This window comes from Phasianus colchicus, chromosome 26 (genome assembly GCF_987193195.1).
Source record: "Phasianus colchicus chromosome 26, bPhaCol1.hap1.1, whole genome shotgun sequence".
NCBI lineage: Eukaryota > Metazoa > Chordata > Aves > Galliformes > Phasianidae > Phasianus > Phasianus colchicus.
This window is the reverse complement of record NC_143461.1, coordinates 493,161-508,966: the sequence shown is the minus strand read 5'-3', so window position 1 is coordinate 508,966 and position 15,806 is coordinate 493,161. Positions and strand designations below refer to the sequence as shown.

Genomic DNA, 15,806 nt, shown 5'->3' with positions numbered 1-15,806 from the left:
CCCGCCTTCATGTCAGATATTGAAAAGCAAGGAGAGCACAAACTTCTCAGTGCATAACTCATGCCCCCTGCCCCATGGATGGCTGGGTGCAGAGCTATTGAGGAGGTGGAGAAGAGCACTTGCTGATAGAAGCCATGGCAGTCAGACACATAAACTGGATCTAGTGCCGGGCAGCTCTGGTGTCTGTGAAATCAATACATGATCTGCTGTAGTGACGGGGCCTGCGTGTCCATGGAATGGTCCATGGAAGGAGTGTTGGAAATATCCAAATAATTTATCAGGATGCTATCTCTGATAAAGTAGATTTTATTTGCAATTGCAATGGTGGGCCTCCTGCTAGCAGGAGAGCCCCCAGTAAAACGGTGTTACAACTTCTGATGCCCTATTGTCTGACACTTATCTCTTTCTCCCCTAGTTCCTCACTGGCTGGGTACTTTAGGTTCACAATCTTCTCGATGCTTCACTAAACATACAAACACTGGAAAAACATAAATCTTTAAGCATAAGCTTCTAATTAGTTAATTAACTTCTGACCCTCACTCCACACTTGGTCATTGTTTCTGGATATCTGCTCGTCTTCCCTTGCATAGAGACAAGCTCGGAAGAAGGACAGAGGGGAGTATCTTGATGCCTGCCCGTCATATTCCAACCTTCTCACGGGGTTGTGACAGTCTGACCTTGTGTAGAGGCCCTAGCTTCTTTGATGTTTGTTAAATGTGTTTTTCTTTTGCTGGGAGTTTCTTATCCTGACAGAACAACCCTACAATATGTTTTCTAATCCCTAACACTATACCCACATTGTCTGAACATTTAACAGCTATTGCAGTTTTGCAAGAAAGAATTAATCACATAATTCAGCAACTGTGTTTCTAAAACATGCTGCTAACATATACAGTATTTCTACTTTTTAGATAACTATTTCTAAGGGTAAGTTACAGAATGCAAATACATTATGTTTGACTTCTTCAAACCAATTGCCCTTTTTAATATCTAATGCAGACACAACATTCCATTCCCACAATTCCTCAACCCCCCCCTTTTTTTTTTTTTACAATGTTGATTTCTGAAATTCTTCTCTAAGGTACGATTCTAAAGACTTATTCTTTCTTCACTTTCTTCATTTGCCATTTCTTCTAATACCATCATTTTATCCGAATATGGTGTTGGCTCCATTATTGTTTGTTCAGCAGCGCATTTCAATTAATGGCTGTACGAATCCCCTCACACAGGGGATAATACAGCAACCAATGGCCATCAGGACTCCTACTACTATAATCAAGGAAGTAAATATGGATACAATCATCCCTTTTCATTTGCCAAACCAGGTCTCCAACCATCCAGTGATAGAAGTATCTATTCCTGAGTTTTCTGCCAGTTCATCAGCAAGAGTAGTAAGTCCCCATCGTGCTTTAGTTATTGTGTCATCCGGGGCTGTATTATTTGGGATGAAAGTGCAACAACAAGTGCCCGACATTACACACACACACCCTTTTTCAGCTAATATCATATCTAAGAGATCTTGTTTTCCCAGGCCATCCTGCTTGTAGCATCCAATTGTTCTGCAATTCCCTTTCTTGACTCCTTTGTATAGTTTATAAATCTCTGCTGATTGTAATAGATGTAGTTTGTCCAATCGACATTTTTGTTAATTGTCACCCACCAGAATAGTGACTCAAATCCTGCAGCAATTTGATTTCTAGCCTTAAATTCATCAGGGACACCTCTGGGCACCCCAATTGAATCTATATATATTGCATCATCAGATTAGACTCCTTGGCTCCTTTTGTTCTTTCTGTGAGTATGTGATAGATCCTTTTTGAATGCCAGAGTGAACGGTATAGCCAGTTGAACAAGTGCACAGGTACCTCCCCAATTAGGTGGGAGAGTGGAGCGTAAGTTCTTCCCACTGCAATACCACCAGAGATCCGCTCTAGGGATTCCCAGCCTTGAGTAGTTCCTTGCTAAATCTTTCGTAACATCCAAGGTTTCATTGCATAATGAGAAATTCCCTATAGGCCTGGTAGCCCTCACACCCTGCCTTGAGAGACAAGCTGTATGGTTACCTATGGCCATGGAGAATGCAGGAGGGATTTTGGCATCTGTCTCCAGTATTGGGAAAAACAGTTGGGAGAGTGATTTACAGGCTTCATTTCCCCAGACAGTTTTCTCCTGGTACAGGACAATCATACATTGCATCCCTTGGGAATCCTTGGTTCACCCCAGAGGAAGGGGTACTACCTGAGCTACAGGCCGCCCTCATGCACAAGCATAGCAGTTGCTGTGGTTGAGAGTCTGGTCAGTCTACTTAATCCATTCTACCCAGGTATTCACATCTCCATATCCTTTCTCAATTTCAAACATTTGTCTGAGATCCTTTATTTCTGTAATTACTACAACTGCAGGATTTTTAGGAGGATTTTCCACTCCCTTTTTCTTATCCTGGACATTCTGAGTATGATCAGGGAGTGAATCCCATACAGCTATTCTGAATCTAGCTACTGGGTCTCTTCCACATATGTTGATCCCAATGCCAAAAGTGATGTTAACAAGGCTATCAGCCTTGGTAATCATTATTGTCATTGGATACATTGCAAGGCCTGGCAGTCTGGTTGGACAATTCCCTTAAATATACTAATCCGTTCTTTTAGGGTGTGTGTTTGCGAAGTATCAAATATCCCTGGTGTATATGTCCAGCCTTGATAGGCAGTTGTCTACCATACATTATTCCATCCCCTACAAGGAGATCCCTTATTCATACCTAATTCAGGGCACAGGTATTTATCTTCACTGCTCAATTGTCATTGGGCACTTAAGCCCCCGCAGGCTATCACATGGCATCGAATGTGGCAGTCTGAAGCGTTTCTCTCCTTGTCACATTCACCCAAATCTTAACAGGGTACCCTCCCACTCCCCTCTGCAGGTCATCCTTTTTCCAAGCAATCAATTAACCAAGACGTTCTCTGAAGGGGATTATTGTCAAGATCAAAACTACCAATTGATCCCTCCTCAGCATCATTGTCAAATCCTAAATCTCTATATAGTTACTATAGTGAAGAATAGGATATACTCTGCTACGAAATACAAATATACAGACTAAACACCTTCCTACCTATACTGTTAAGGAGAAATTACAGGTCGGTTTATTTACAATTTCTTTCTAATTTTTATCTTTAGAGGATCCTCCACGGCAACAGTTTCCCACGCTTCAGGGTTAGTGGAAGGTTTTACTTGAGTGTAGTGAGTCCAACCTTTCTGGGCTGTCCTGACAGCTGTTTCTGTTGTCAGAAGTACTTGGAACGGTCCTTCCCAGTTGGGTTGCAGCTTTGCCTCCTTCCTGGTCTGGATAAGGACCAAGTTTCCAGTTTGGAATGGATGAATCGGAAACTCCAGAGGTGGTGTCTGTGCTAGCAGTCCTTGGATCCTGAGAGACGATAGTGAGGAAGACAATCCGAGTATATAGTTCTTAAGGAACATATCTTTAGTGTCAAACTGTGGTACCTCATTTTTCTTTCTCAGATGTGGTAACCCAAATAACTTTTCATATGGAGAAACCCCCACATTCTTTCTTGGTGCTGTACAGATTCAGAGAAGTGCCAGAGGCAAGCATTTGGTCCAACGGAGTCAAGTCTCTATGACCAACTTAGTGAGATGTTTCTTTATTGTCTGATTCATTCTTTCTTCTTTTCCTGATGACGATGGGTGCCACGGGGTATGAATTTCCCATTTAATCCCTGGAGTGTGCATTAGTTTCTGTAATGTGTGTGAAGTGAAATTACTACCTTGATCTGAATCAATGTATTCTACCACTCCATATCTAGGGATTATGTGTTCCAAAATTACCTTCGGTACCATATTTGCAGTGGCAGATACTGATGGAAATGCTTCTGCCCACCCAGTTAAATGGTCGACTAACACTAATAAATACTTGATTTTTCCTATATGTGGAAGTTGCATAAAATCTGCTTGAATACTTTGGAATGGTCAAATCCCCAGCTTTCTTCCCCCTTTAGGCCAGTTTCTGATAGCCATATTATTCACTGGCAAACTACACATCCCCTACAGAACAGACCTGTTCAGCCAGAGTGTATATCCCTATGCTTACGTATTTTCGCAGCACAGCATCACACATGGCTTGTAACTCCCCAATGACTCCCTTGATGCAGGATGATTAAAATTTCCCTTGTCATTGCCTTGTTTAATACTTCTCTCCCATCTGAAATGATCCACCTTCCGTGGACTTCCGGACTCCATGGCCCCTAAGTTCCTAAGGGTTTCCTTTTCTTTTTTACTGAATATTTGTTTTTGGGGAGGAGGTGGTACCTCAGGTACAAGATAATTCATAGTAATTGTTGATTGTAAAGCAGCCTCATGGGCTGTTTTATCTGCTGCTTTGTTACCTTGGGCAATAATTGAATTCCCCTTCTGGTGACCTTTAACATGCACTATTGCAATTTCAGTGAGTAGTAGTAAATTTTCTAGGACTTGTCTGTTCTCCATGGACCAATTCCTTTCCTTTACTGTTGATTAACCCTTGTTCCTCCCAAATTTTTCCAAAAGTGTGTACCTCTCCATACACATACTTTGAATCTGTATATATGGTTCCTTCTTCTCCCTTAAGGCATATATTTCACATGTCTGTGCAGACCAGTCATTATGCAGCCAACCCATCTCTCTCACCTCCCCTTTTGCTCCCTCTACTACGGCATATCCATTGTGTCTTTTTCCTTGCACCATCCTTGAGGACCCATCAATAAACAAAAGCTTTCCTTCCTCAAGGGGGGTATCTTGCAGGTCAGATCTTACTTTTGTTTGATACTCAATTAAATCCAAACAACTGTGCTCCACACTTTCCTTTACCTCCTCCCCTTTCCACAAGAATGTAGCTGGATTTAGGCAAGATTCAGTTGTTAGTATAAGTCATTTTTCTCCATTAGTATTGTCTTATTCAGAATTCAAGAGTCAGTTAGCCATCTTCCAGCCCTTTGGGTCAGAATATTTTTCACTCGGTGTGGGGTAGTGACTATCAAGTGTCCCCCAAAGGTCAGTTTTCTGCTCACTTCTACCAGAAGGGCAGTCACTGCTACTGCCTGAATACATTCTGGCCATCCCCGAGATACTGGATCCAGTAGCTTAGATAGATATGCCACAGGCTGACGTTTGTCTCCCCATTCCTGGGTTAGCACTCCCAGGGCTGCCCCTTGATCTATGTTAACAAAGAGCTGGAAAGGTTTATTCAGTGCAGGGAGAGCCAGGAGTGGGGCTGTAGTTAGATTTTGCTTTATTTCCTCTGTTAACTCCTTTTAGTCAGCAGTCCACTCAAGGGTGTTGGGTTCCTCATCTAATAATTTAAGGTATAATCCTTTGGTTTTCTGAGAATATGCTTCTGTCCAGAGCCTGTGGTAATCCCACTACCCCTCAGAATTTTCTCAATTCCCTCTTTGTTCTGGGCGAGGGTAGTTCAACAATTCCCTGAATTCTTTCTGGGGTGATTCTACACTTTCCCTCAGAAACTACATGTCCCAAATATTTAAATTCTCTTTCCATGTACTGTAATTTATTCTTTGAGACTCTCAGTCCCTGTTTCCCTAGAAAACTTAGCAGTTCATTTGTAGCCTCTGCTACAAATTTTTATTTTTATTCATTTTTATTATTATTCATTTTTAACCTCTGCTTTTTCTGGTCCTGACAGCAAGAGATCATCTACATATTATGGGAGTGATACTCCCTCTGGTGGCTGAAAGTGTTCTAATATTTGCTCCAAAACTTGCTCAAGCAGATTTGGTGATTCTGCAAACCCCTGAGGCAGAACCAACCGATACTGTTGTTTTCACCCTCTCAGGATCTTCCCACTCAAAAGCAAGTATATCTCTGCTCTCCAGATCCAGGAGACAAGACCAAAAGGTGTCTTTTAGGTCTATTACACTGAACCATTTATCTTCATTTGGGATTTTATTTATCAGCATAGATGGGTTTGGAAACACTGGATGTCATTTTTGTACTATTTTGTACTATTAATTTTTCTCAAGTCTTGGACTAATCGATAGGAGCCATGAGGTTTCCTTACTGGTAGAATGGGGAAATTGAAAGGTGACATACATGGTTCCAACAACCCGTCTTTCAATAATCCTTGTATCACAGGTTTAAGCTTAGTACGTCCCTCAAAAGGAATTGGATATTGCTTCTGTCTTATGGTCTCATATTTTTCCTGCAACTTGATTTTTAAAGGGAATATTTTCAGCCCCCTCCCCATTCTCCTCCTTTGCCCAGACCACAGGATCTATCTCATCTGTCTCAGTTAACACGTTCATTGATACTGTAATTCCCTCCTGACAGGTTGGTATTTGTATTTTCAGTTTCACCATAAGATTTCTCCCCAGCAAATTAGTCCCTGCATCAGGCACATACAGTAATTGTCCTGTTATTGTCCTATTCCCTAATCTCAATTCAGTGTTTTCAAAAAGTGGTACTGTCATCCCAGTCCCCTCTACCCCCGTTATCCTTAGAGTCTTATCCATTAATTTGAGTCCTGACACTTTATAAGCTAGCAGTGATCAAGCTGCCCCGGTATCGACTAAAAATACAACCTCCTCCCCTTCAGGTCCCACTTTCATATTTACCAAGGGCTCCTGGTGGGACCAATTTTTAAAAACCCCTGACACCCCTATTCTGAATTTAAAGCAGCTTGTAACTTCTCCTCTCTCTCCCACTCTGGGCAGTTTTTCTTTATATGTCCTAGCTTACCACACCTGAAACACCTCTTTTCACTATTCTCTGAGTGAGGTCTAGATTGATATCCTTGGAATTTTCCTCCTCTCTGCTACCCTCCTGGACCCAACCTCTCTTCAGTTTTTCTTTCCCTATTATGCAATCTTTGTTTCACTACACGATCCACTGTGGAAACCATCAACTTAGCCTTCTGTTTTTCTCCCTTATTTTCCCTGCTAACATATATCTTCTGAGCCTCTTGTTAGAGCTCCTCCAGGGGCCTGGTATTCCATCCTTCTATCTTCTGAAGTTTTCTCTGTATGTCTGGCCATGCCTTAGTTACAAAATTCACCTTAAGGAGCCCTTGGGCTACGGGATCCTCAGGATTCATTCCTGAGTATTTTCTCATCCTGTCTCTAAGCCTTTCTAGAAAATCACTAGGGGGTGCATCCAGTAATAGACTGACCTCTCATGTCCAGCAAGCAGCATATTCTGTTTCTTCCTCTGACAAGGGAGTTTTATTCTTTACATATGAATTCAGAATCTGACAGGGGGGAAACGAAAAGCCTCTGCAGGTAAGAAGCTCTTTTGAGCTGTGGTATGGTACCTGCCTCTAAACAGGGATGTCCAGTAACCATTGTGGAAGCATTAGGGAGGCTGACAGCGACAGCTGATGACAGCAGTGAGACAGAAGTCTGTGTATAAGTGGTGGTGCTCAGAGCTGAGTGAATTCCCTTCAGGGACAAAAAATCCGTGTCTCGACTTTTGCAGCTGGTAGCGTTTTGTTTGCTGATGCAGCTTTGCTCTGCAGAATGCAGAGCTGTCGGGCAGACCGGGGTTCCTTTGCTGCCACCAGAGCAGGAATGAGAATCACAGAATCACAGAATGGCCAGGGTTGGAAGGGACCTCAAGGATCATGAATCTCCAACCCCCTGCCACATGCAGGGCCACCAACCTCCCCATTTAATGCTAGACCAGGCTGCCCAGGGCCCCATGCAACCTGGCCTTGAACACCTCCAGGGATGGACGGGGCATCCACAACCTCTCTGGGAGAGCTGTTCCAGCACCTCACCACTCTCTCTGTAAAGAATTTCCCCCTGACGTCCAACCTAAATCTCCCCTCCCTCAACTTAAAACCATTTCCCCTCATCCTGTTATCTGATAGGGTGCTGTTATCACCCTATCAAAGAGTTGATTCCCCTCCTGTTCGTAGGCTCCCTTTAGGTGCTGAAAGGCTGCAATGAGGTCACCCCGCAGCCTTCTTTTCTCCAGGCTGAACAAGCCCAGCTCCTTCAGCCTGTCTTCATAAGAGAGGTGCTCCAGTCCCCTGATCATCTTCATGGCCCTCCTCTGGACCCTCTCCAACAGCTCCCTGTCTTTTTTGTACTGGGGGCTCCACACTTGGACACAGTACTCAAGATGGGGCCTCACAAGAGCAGAGTAGAGGGGAACAATCACCTCCCTGTCCCTGCTGCCACCCCTCTTTTGATGAAGCCCAGGATACCATTTGCCTTCCGAGCCACAAGGGCACACTGCTGGCTCATGTTAAGTTTTTCATCTATTAAGACCCCCAGGTCCTTCTCCACAGGGCTGCTCTCAAGGACCTCTCCTTCCAGTCTGTAGGGATGCCTGGGATTCCTCCGGCCCAAGTGCAAAACTCTGCACTTTGCCATGTTGAACCTCATCAGGTTCACATGGGCCCACCTTTCTAGCCTCTCGAGGTCCCTCTGAATGGCATCCCTTCCTTCAACCGTGTCAACCACACCACTCAGCTTGGTGTCGTCAGCAAACTTGCTGAGGGTGCACTCGATTCCATCATCGCTATCATTGATAAAGATGTTAAAGAGCACCAGTCCCAAGACAGACCCCTGGGGGACGCCGCTCGTTACTGGCCTCCACCTGGACATAGAGCCATTGATGACCACCTTCTGTCTGCGGCCTGCTTTGTCTGAGTTTAAACATTGTAAGTTTAAGCACTGCAGTTTAAACATCAGTTTCTGTTTTGGCTGTAGAACAGTGTCTTTTGGTTTTTGGAGGGTGGACATGGGCTAACAGGACAATGCTGCTCCTGTAAAATCAACTCTTGATCTGTTATTGCAGAGACTGAGCCTGGGTGTCCATGGAATGGTGGTGAGCATGGAGGGAAATGGAAAGGTAAGAAGCTCTTGTGAGCTGTGGTGTGGGTACCTGCCTCTAAGTTGGGCTGCATGAAGGGGCATGTGTGATGGAGGAGAGAGGAAATGACATAGCAGATCTGTGCTTACTGCAGAAATGGCACACCATTGTAGCAGCAGAAGGGCAAATTGAAGAAACTACGCTTGAGGAGCAGAAGTTTGTGGTTGGCTGTGCTAAAGTCTTCTTCCAGAGAGATGCTCTTCCTGTCTGTCTTGTCTCTTTTCTGTCAGAAGCTGATGCCAGTGGCCTTCCTCTGAAGCGCAGCCTTGCAGGAAGCCAGGGGAGGAGCATGGAGTGTAGCACAGCACCCAAGAGAGGTACAGACACACAGCAGGCATCTGGGTTTGATGCACTGTCTTTCTAGTTAGGCTTTCTCTCTGGTCTTTCCTGGGACTGTTCTCATTGCGTGTTGCTTGGGGTCTTAATCCCTGGGATTTACAGTTACCTTTCTTGCCCTAATTTGTAATATGAACCCAGCATTCACCCAAGATCCCTTACCATGAACATCCCCTTAGGGATATTCTTGCTTTTCCCAGCAGTGGTGACCAGCTCAGATGTGCTGGAGGACGTCACGGACATCCAGGGTTTGCTCTCTTGGATCAATGGTGAGTTTGGGGGGCTGCAGAGCTGCAGGTGAGTGTTTGCACAGAGTGGGTGTGGGAGGACTATCATCGCCATTTTGGAGGATGTTTTTGCATTGCCAGACGTGGCAAGAGCTGTTGAGGTCCCCCATGAGAACCCCAGCAACCCTGCCCCAGGATGCTTCATCGCTGAGCTCCCTGACAACCCCAGGGACAGCAGAGAGCTCTGCATGGAGGCACAGGCTGCCACTGGGATGCCCACCAACCCCTTCTGGGGGCTTCCACCATCCCCTGGGTTCCTGTCTGAACTGCAGAGTGGGTTGTCGCAGCTGCACCCTGTCGTGCCTTCAGTGAGTGCCTGGCTCAGTCCACTGCCAACCTCCCTGGCTGTCACCACACCTTCCTTAGTCCAAACAGCATAGCCCATCGAGGAGGTGCAGCAAAGGGAGCCCCAAGTGGTTCAGGCTCACTCGCCCCTGTCACCAGGCTCTGTCCCCAGCCGGGTGGCGGAAAAGAAGGGCAGCACCAAGTGGGCCAAGCGCCCTGAGCCTGCTGGCAACACCCAGAAAGGGGAGAGCTCCCAGCAGGAGTAGCCTACCAGCAGCACTCCAGCCAAGAAAAGAAAGCTGCTGCCACGTAGGGAAAGAACAGAGAGAAAAGGCCGCAAACACCTGTGCCAAGTGAAGCTGTCTGGGCCCAGCGCAGGAGCAAGCAACAGTGGGCAAGTGGGGCCAGCAGCAGTGGGCCTTCTCAGCAGGAAGCCACAAACCCTGCAGAAAGCTGCAGGAGACTCAGAGCACGTGTGATGCCCAGATGGAAATGCAGATCCAGTGTTTGAGCAGCGCCTGGCCATGGAGTGCTGTACAGTCCAGGTGCTTAAAGTCACAGCCCAGTTAGAGAGGCTGACATATGTCCTGGGGCCTAAAGATACTGCCAGAGAAGACAGGACTGGCCCTAGGGCCTAAAAATACAGCCAGAGAGACTGGCACTGGCCACAGGACCTGAAGCCACAGCCTGAGAGGCCAGCACCAACCATGGGGATTAAAGCCACAGCCCCAGCCAGAGAGGTCTGCACTGGCCCTGGGCCTAAACCTGGAGCCACAACACAAGAAGCCAGCACGAGCTTTGGGCCTAAAGCCACAGCCTGAGAGGCTGGTGCCGGCTCTGAAGTCCGAAGCTCCAGCCAGAGAGCCCAGCACCAGCCCTGGGCCATAATGCCACAGTTACAGCCACAGAGGCCAGCACCAGACCTGGGGCTTAAAGCCACATCTACAGCCAGACAGGCTGGCACCAGCTGTGGAGCCTAAAGCCAAATCCTGAAAGGCCGGCACCAGCCCCTAGGCCTAAAGCACAGCCAGAGAGGCTGGAACCAGGCCAAGGGCCTAAAGCCACATCTGCAGCCTTAGAGGCCTGGGGCACACAGGTGTGCCTTCCTATTGGCTTCTGCTGATTCCTATAGGACTCCATTGACCACTCTGAGGCCATACTGGTCCTTACTGTTTTTTACTTAGCCATACTGGACTTTTCTGGTCCATACTGGTGTGCACTCCTCCCAGTTCCTACTAGTTCCTCTGGGACTCGGCTGACCACTGCGAGGCCATATTGCATTTTTATTGGGCTGCACAAGACTCATCTTCAGTTCTCTTGCTTTACTTCAATTAACCCCCATTCAATTAACCCCATTCACCCCACTGGGTGACCCTGGTGTTGGTTTCCTAAAATTTGGATCTAGGAGGTGACCACTCCCTTTGCCTATGGTGAAAACACAGAAGTGATGCACGCACTCGCTGAGGTCACAATGGTTGCTGGGGTGGGAGTGTTTGTCCCACAGCTGGTGAGCAGAGCTGGTGCTGTCGTGAGTGTGCTGCACACGGAGACTGAGCTCTGTGCTTTTCTTGAGAGAGATCACCCTGTGAGAGCCCATTGGAAGCACCACTGCAGTGTGTGTGAGCTGGGCACAGCACAGGCTGAGCAGGCTGACCAGGTGAGCTGGGTTTGGTGCTGGGTGGTTGCCAGGAGGTATCTCAGCAGAAAAACTGGGCTGGGGAGGAGTTCCCAGCTCCAGCGGTGCCCTTCTGAATGGCTGTATCCAGAGGAAACATGTTCTTCTTGAGATTCCATCCCACATTTCAGTGAGGATGATGAAATGTCATTCCTCCCCTGGAAAATTGCTGCCAGGTCCCCACCTTCATGTCAGACCTAAAAAAGGAAGCAGAGCGCAGACTTCATAGAGTGCTCCATGGATTGCTTGGTGTGCCATACCCAGCAGGTGTTTCACCACACCGCGCTGCAGTCACGGCAGAGAGCCGGGTGCTCAGCTGGGGACATGGACGGTCAGCACACCTGTGGGGGAAAAGGGGACCTGGGGGCACTTGCTGACAGAAGCCATGGCAGTCAGACACAAGCTGCAGCTAGTGATGGACAATTCTTGAAGACAGCTGATGTCCAAGCATTGCCCTCCTCAAGAGACTACATTGCATGGCAGAAGAAAGCTGGGAAAATGCTTCTTCCTCATGATTTTTCACTTGGTGATACTTTCTGTAAGGGTTCCTGTCCAAAAGGAGAACTCGGAGATCAAGGCAGTTGAAGAACGAGTGAAGCCAGCTCCTTCTAAGAGCAAAGGAGGTTCCTGTGGAGAGAACCCTCAGACCTTGCAAGTCTTCCTCTGACACTTCAGCCATCATGGCTCAGCAAGGAGATGACCGTGGTTCCTATTCCTGCTCTGTGAGAGGAAAGGTATGGCTGGGTTTCCTTTGCTTGATGTTTCTTTCTTTTTCTCATGTTTAAGGGAAGGGGTGGAGCAGGAGGAGCCCTACTGGTCCTTTGTCACCTCAAAAACCAGTTGGATTTGGTGTTCACTGCTGACAGCCTGGGCTAATGACGTGGACATGGCTTAGGCTGTATTTTCCCTTAGTGATAATTAATCTCTCAGCACTCTGATAATCTATCTCTAGCACAATCTGGAACCTCTCTGCAAACCTTGGCTGCCCGTTCCCACTGACGTTTCTTCCTTTCTCTCCCCAGAAGCAGCGCGGCGCGGTTCCCCGTGTTTGGGAGCAGCAGCCAGCAGGCTGCCGGAGATCCAACCGCATCTTGCAGCGCGCAGAGGGACGCGATGGGAACAGAGCGTCCTTACTGCCACGCAAAAGTGAGTTTCTTGAGGCCTCTGTTATGAAGGATGGAGGAATGAATTTTGAGTATTACTTCTGAGTGGGTGCAGTGCTGCAGGGGATGTCAAATAAGCCACTGTGAAAGTGTTGGAGAGGCCGACAGCAGCAGCTGGTGGCAGCAGTGAGGCAGAAGTCTGCATATAAATGCTTAGAGTCGAGTGAATTCCTTTTAGAGCCAAAAAATGTGTCTCAACTTTTGCACCTGATAGTGTTTTGTTTGGTGATGCACCTCTGCTCTGTCAAATGTAGAGCTGTCAGGGAGGCTGGGGTTCTTCTGCTGTCATCTGAGCAAGAATGAGACTTTTGTTTTTTTGTTGTTTTGGGGGTGGATTTGGTCTGACAGGACAATACTTCTACAGGCTACTGGTTTCTGTTAAATCAGCAAATTGTATTTTGTTGTAGGGATGGAGCCTGCACGTCTGTGGAATGGTGCTGGGCAAGGGGGGAAGCGGAAAGCCTCCGCAGGTAAGCAGCTCTTGTGAGCTGTGGTGTGGGTACCTGCCTCTAAATAGGGCTGCATGCAGGGCTGTGTGTGATGGAGAGGAAAGGACACTGCAGATCTGTGTTGACTGCAGAAATGGCACAGTGTTGAATCAGCAGAAAGGCAAATGGAAGAAACTATGCTTGAAGACCAGAAATTTGTGTCTGACTGTGCTAAAGTCTTCCTCCAAAGAGATGCTCTTCATGTCTTTCTTGTTTCCTTTCTGTCAGAAACTGATGCCAGTGGCCTTCCTCTGAAGCGCAGCCTTGCAGAAAGGCAGGGGGAAGCTACAGACCATGACATGGCACCCAAGAGAGGTACAGACACACAACAGGCATCTGGGTTTGGTGCACTGTCTTTCTAACTAGGCTTTCTGTCTGTTCTTCCTGGGACTGTTCTCACTGCGTGTTGCTTGGGGTCTTAATCCCCGGGACTTATAGTTACCTTTCCTGTGCTGATTTGAAATACAAACCCACAGTTCATCCACGATCCTAAGATCCGTGACTGTGAACACTGCAGATGAGATGTGCTAGCATTGTGACCCATTTTGCAGACTGAAAGTAGTATTGGACTCTTGTTATATCTTCTTGCTTCTTCTCTCTTGCCAGAGATAGGTGCTGAGCCCAATGGAAAGATCTACACGAAAGCGGTGCAGGAAGTCCTTTCTGAGAGAGCTCATCTCCAGGCTGGAGGGCTTCCTACAGCAGCAGGTCCCAGCTCAGGGAGAAGACCTTCCCCTGCAGCGTGCCCCCACTCTGTCTCCAAGTCCCTGGCTGGATGTAAACGCAAGGGCTTGGAAGAAGAGCAGCAAACAGCAGCGCAGTTGCCTGCTACCAAAAGAGCGAGGGGTCAGAGCGGAGACAGCGTGCCGGCTCCAGCAGCACAGCCTGGGCCTGCTGCAGCACGGAGCTCCAAGCTAAGAGGTAAGAAGGTGCTGTGGTACCCACCCTGTAGGGTAGGTGCTGCCCTTATCAAGCACACTGAAGTTGCATAGGGTTTGCTTTGCTTTTTCCTTCTCTGCAGAGGGGAAAAGAGTTGAAGCCTACAAAGTCCAAAGGCAGTGAGGTGCCACAGTATGTAACCCCGACTCCATTAACTCCATGGTGGTCTTCTGCACCTTTCCACTGGAAATGTCATTCACTGAGAGGCTTCCAATTTCCTTTGTCTTTTTTCTGCCATCTGTTTTTATGGTACCCATGTTTCTGCAGTTTTGCTGCTGACAGAATGAATTCAGTTTTATTCTTGCCTTATAGCAAGAAGACAACGAAAAGAGAGAAGAGTGGAATTGAAGAAGGCTTCTCTGAGAGCTGCCGCTGCACGTGCAGAGGTGAGTCCTTGGTGAGCACAGACACGGCTCTTGTTGTTCTCAGTGTCTCTGCCTGTCAGACATGAAAGATATTGCAGAATCCCAAGGCAAGCAATGAAATAGAAAAACACCCAGCTGTGTGTTTAAGGAAATCACACTGTCAGTGACAGCTGCCTAGGGGAGCTTGGATGCCTTCCTCTGCTTGAGAAGGACACTGTTGGTAACGGCTGGAGGGTTTTTCTGTGATAAAGAGCCTTGCCATGTCGGGCACTGCGACCTTTGGAACCTCGTTCCCCCAGCAGAGCATGAATCTTACCATAGGCAGCGTGTTATGGGAAGGAATGTCAGTGACCTGAATGGCAGGAACGTGCTGTGCTGCATGGGGCCATTCTGGAAGGTTTACTGATCAGACTTTCTTAATGAGATCGCCCTAGATTGTTTCTGTCCTATCTCTACACTTGCCTTATTTCTTTCCAGTCATCCGCAATGAACACCCTTGTGGAGATGATGCAGAAGCTGCAGCTGAAGGACTGAGAGGAAGAGCATCAGAAGGCAGCGGCTGCAGCATGCAGAGTTACAGGGCAGCGTTCTGAGTGCCGCCCAACTTGGCACTCCATGTTTGGTTGTAGTCAATAAAAAATAGTCACAATTAGAGATTGACAAAGAGCGCATGGCCTGATTTGTCCAGTGGCATTCCATGAGCTGCTGCACTACTGCTGGTCCAGAGTAGAAACTATGCAGCTTCGGACCACCAAGCTGCCATCCTGGCATTGTTCTTCTTGGAGGCAGTGCTCCAAGTTCTCCTGCTGTTGCTGACACCTAACGTTGCCTAGGGAGGACTTGGCCACTGCACTCTGCTCCACCCCCTGTGCCACACACACGTGTGCAGCCCACCACCCTTCCACCTGCCGTGCAAACGCACCATCCCATCTTGCACACTTCAGCCACGTGGCCTTCCTCCTCCTCCCCCCACCAGATCCCATTCCTGCTTCCCCTTCCCCACCCCGCCCCCCATTGCTTTGGCCCCAAAGCCTTTGGCCCCAAAGGGCCTACCACCCCCCGCAGCCCTCCAGTTTGCATGAGGCTTTGCTTCCTTCGTGCACAACCCCCCATTGCTGTGCACCTTGTTGCACCCCTCTTTTGCAGCACCATTTAGCGATTTCCCCCCTACTAAAAGTACAGTTAGCTCAGAAATCCATATTGTTTTCAATTAGCATTTTTAATTAAAACACAGCCTTGCAGCCAGTGCTGTGAATCTTTATCACTGGACTGTGAGCTACTCCTGGCAGTGAATTCTCTCTCTGTACTATTGGTTTTGTAGCAGTCATTGTTACCTTTGCCTCAATATCCCTCTGGGTTCTCTGTATGTGTCCCTTTCTGGAATCTTA

The 15,806-nt window shown here is 47.5% G+C and overlaps 1 protein-coding gene across 8 annotated transcripts; it reads left to right on the top strand.

The window, feature by feature from the left end:
- The first annotated feature begins 8,043 nt into the window (after window positions 1-8,043).
- LOC116240017 (zinc finger CCCH domain-containing protein 11A-like) lies at window positions 8,044-15,082 on the top strand. Of its 8 annotated transcripts, none has more exons than XR_016460001.1 (10): window positions 8,303-9,197; window positions 9,420-11,445; window positions 12,007-12,197; window positions 12,486-12,609; window positions 13,034-13,096; window positions 13,343-13,429; window positions 13,721-14,035; window positions 14,136-14,185; window positions 14,366-14,439; window positions 14,896-14,952. XR_016460001.1 is itself a non-coding variant. In XM_090125092.1 (10 exons), the coding sequence occupies exons 4-10, from the start codon at window positions 12,144-12,146 to the stop codon at window positions 14,950-14,952; spliced, it is 774 nt and encodes a 257-aa protein (XP_089981218.1). In that variant the 5' UTR covers window positions 8,318-8,859; window positions 9,111-9,197; window positions 9,420-11,445; window positions 12,007-12,143; the 3' UTR covers window positions 14,953-15,082. The 8 variants fall into 8 exon arrangements, 7 of the variants coding, with proteins under 7 accessions (XP_089981225.1, XP_089981218.1, XP_089981224.1 ...); XM_090125092.1 differs by lacking the exon at window positions 14,136-14,185 and having other exon boundaries at window positions 8,318-8,859; window positions 9,111-9,197; window positions 14,896-15,082; XM_090125098.1 differs by lacking the exon at window positions 14,136-14,185 and having other exon boundaries at window positions 8,318-8,859; window positions 9,111-9,197; window positions 9,417-11,445; window positions 14,896-15,082.
- The last annotated feature ends 724 nt before the right edge of the window (window positions 15,083-15,806 follow it).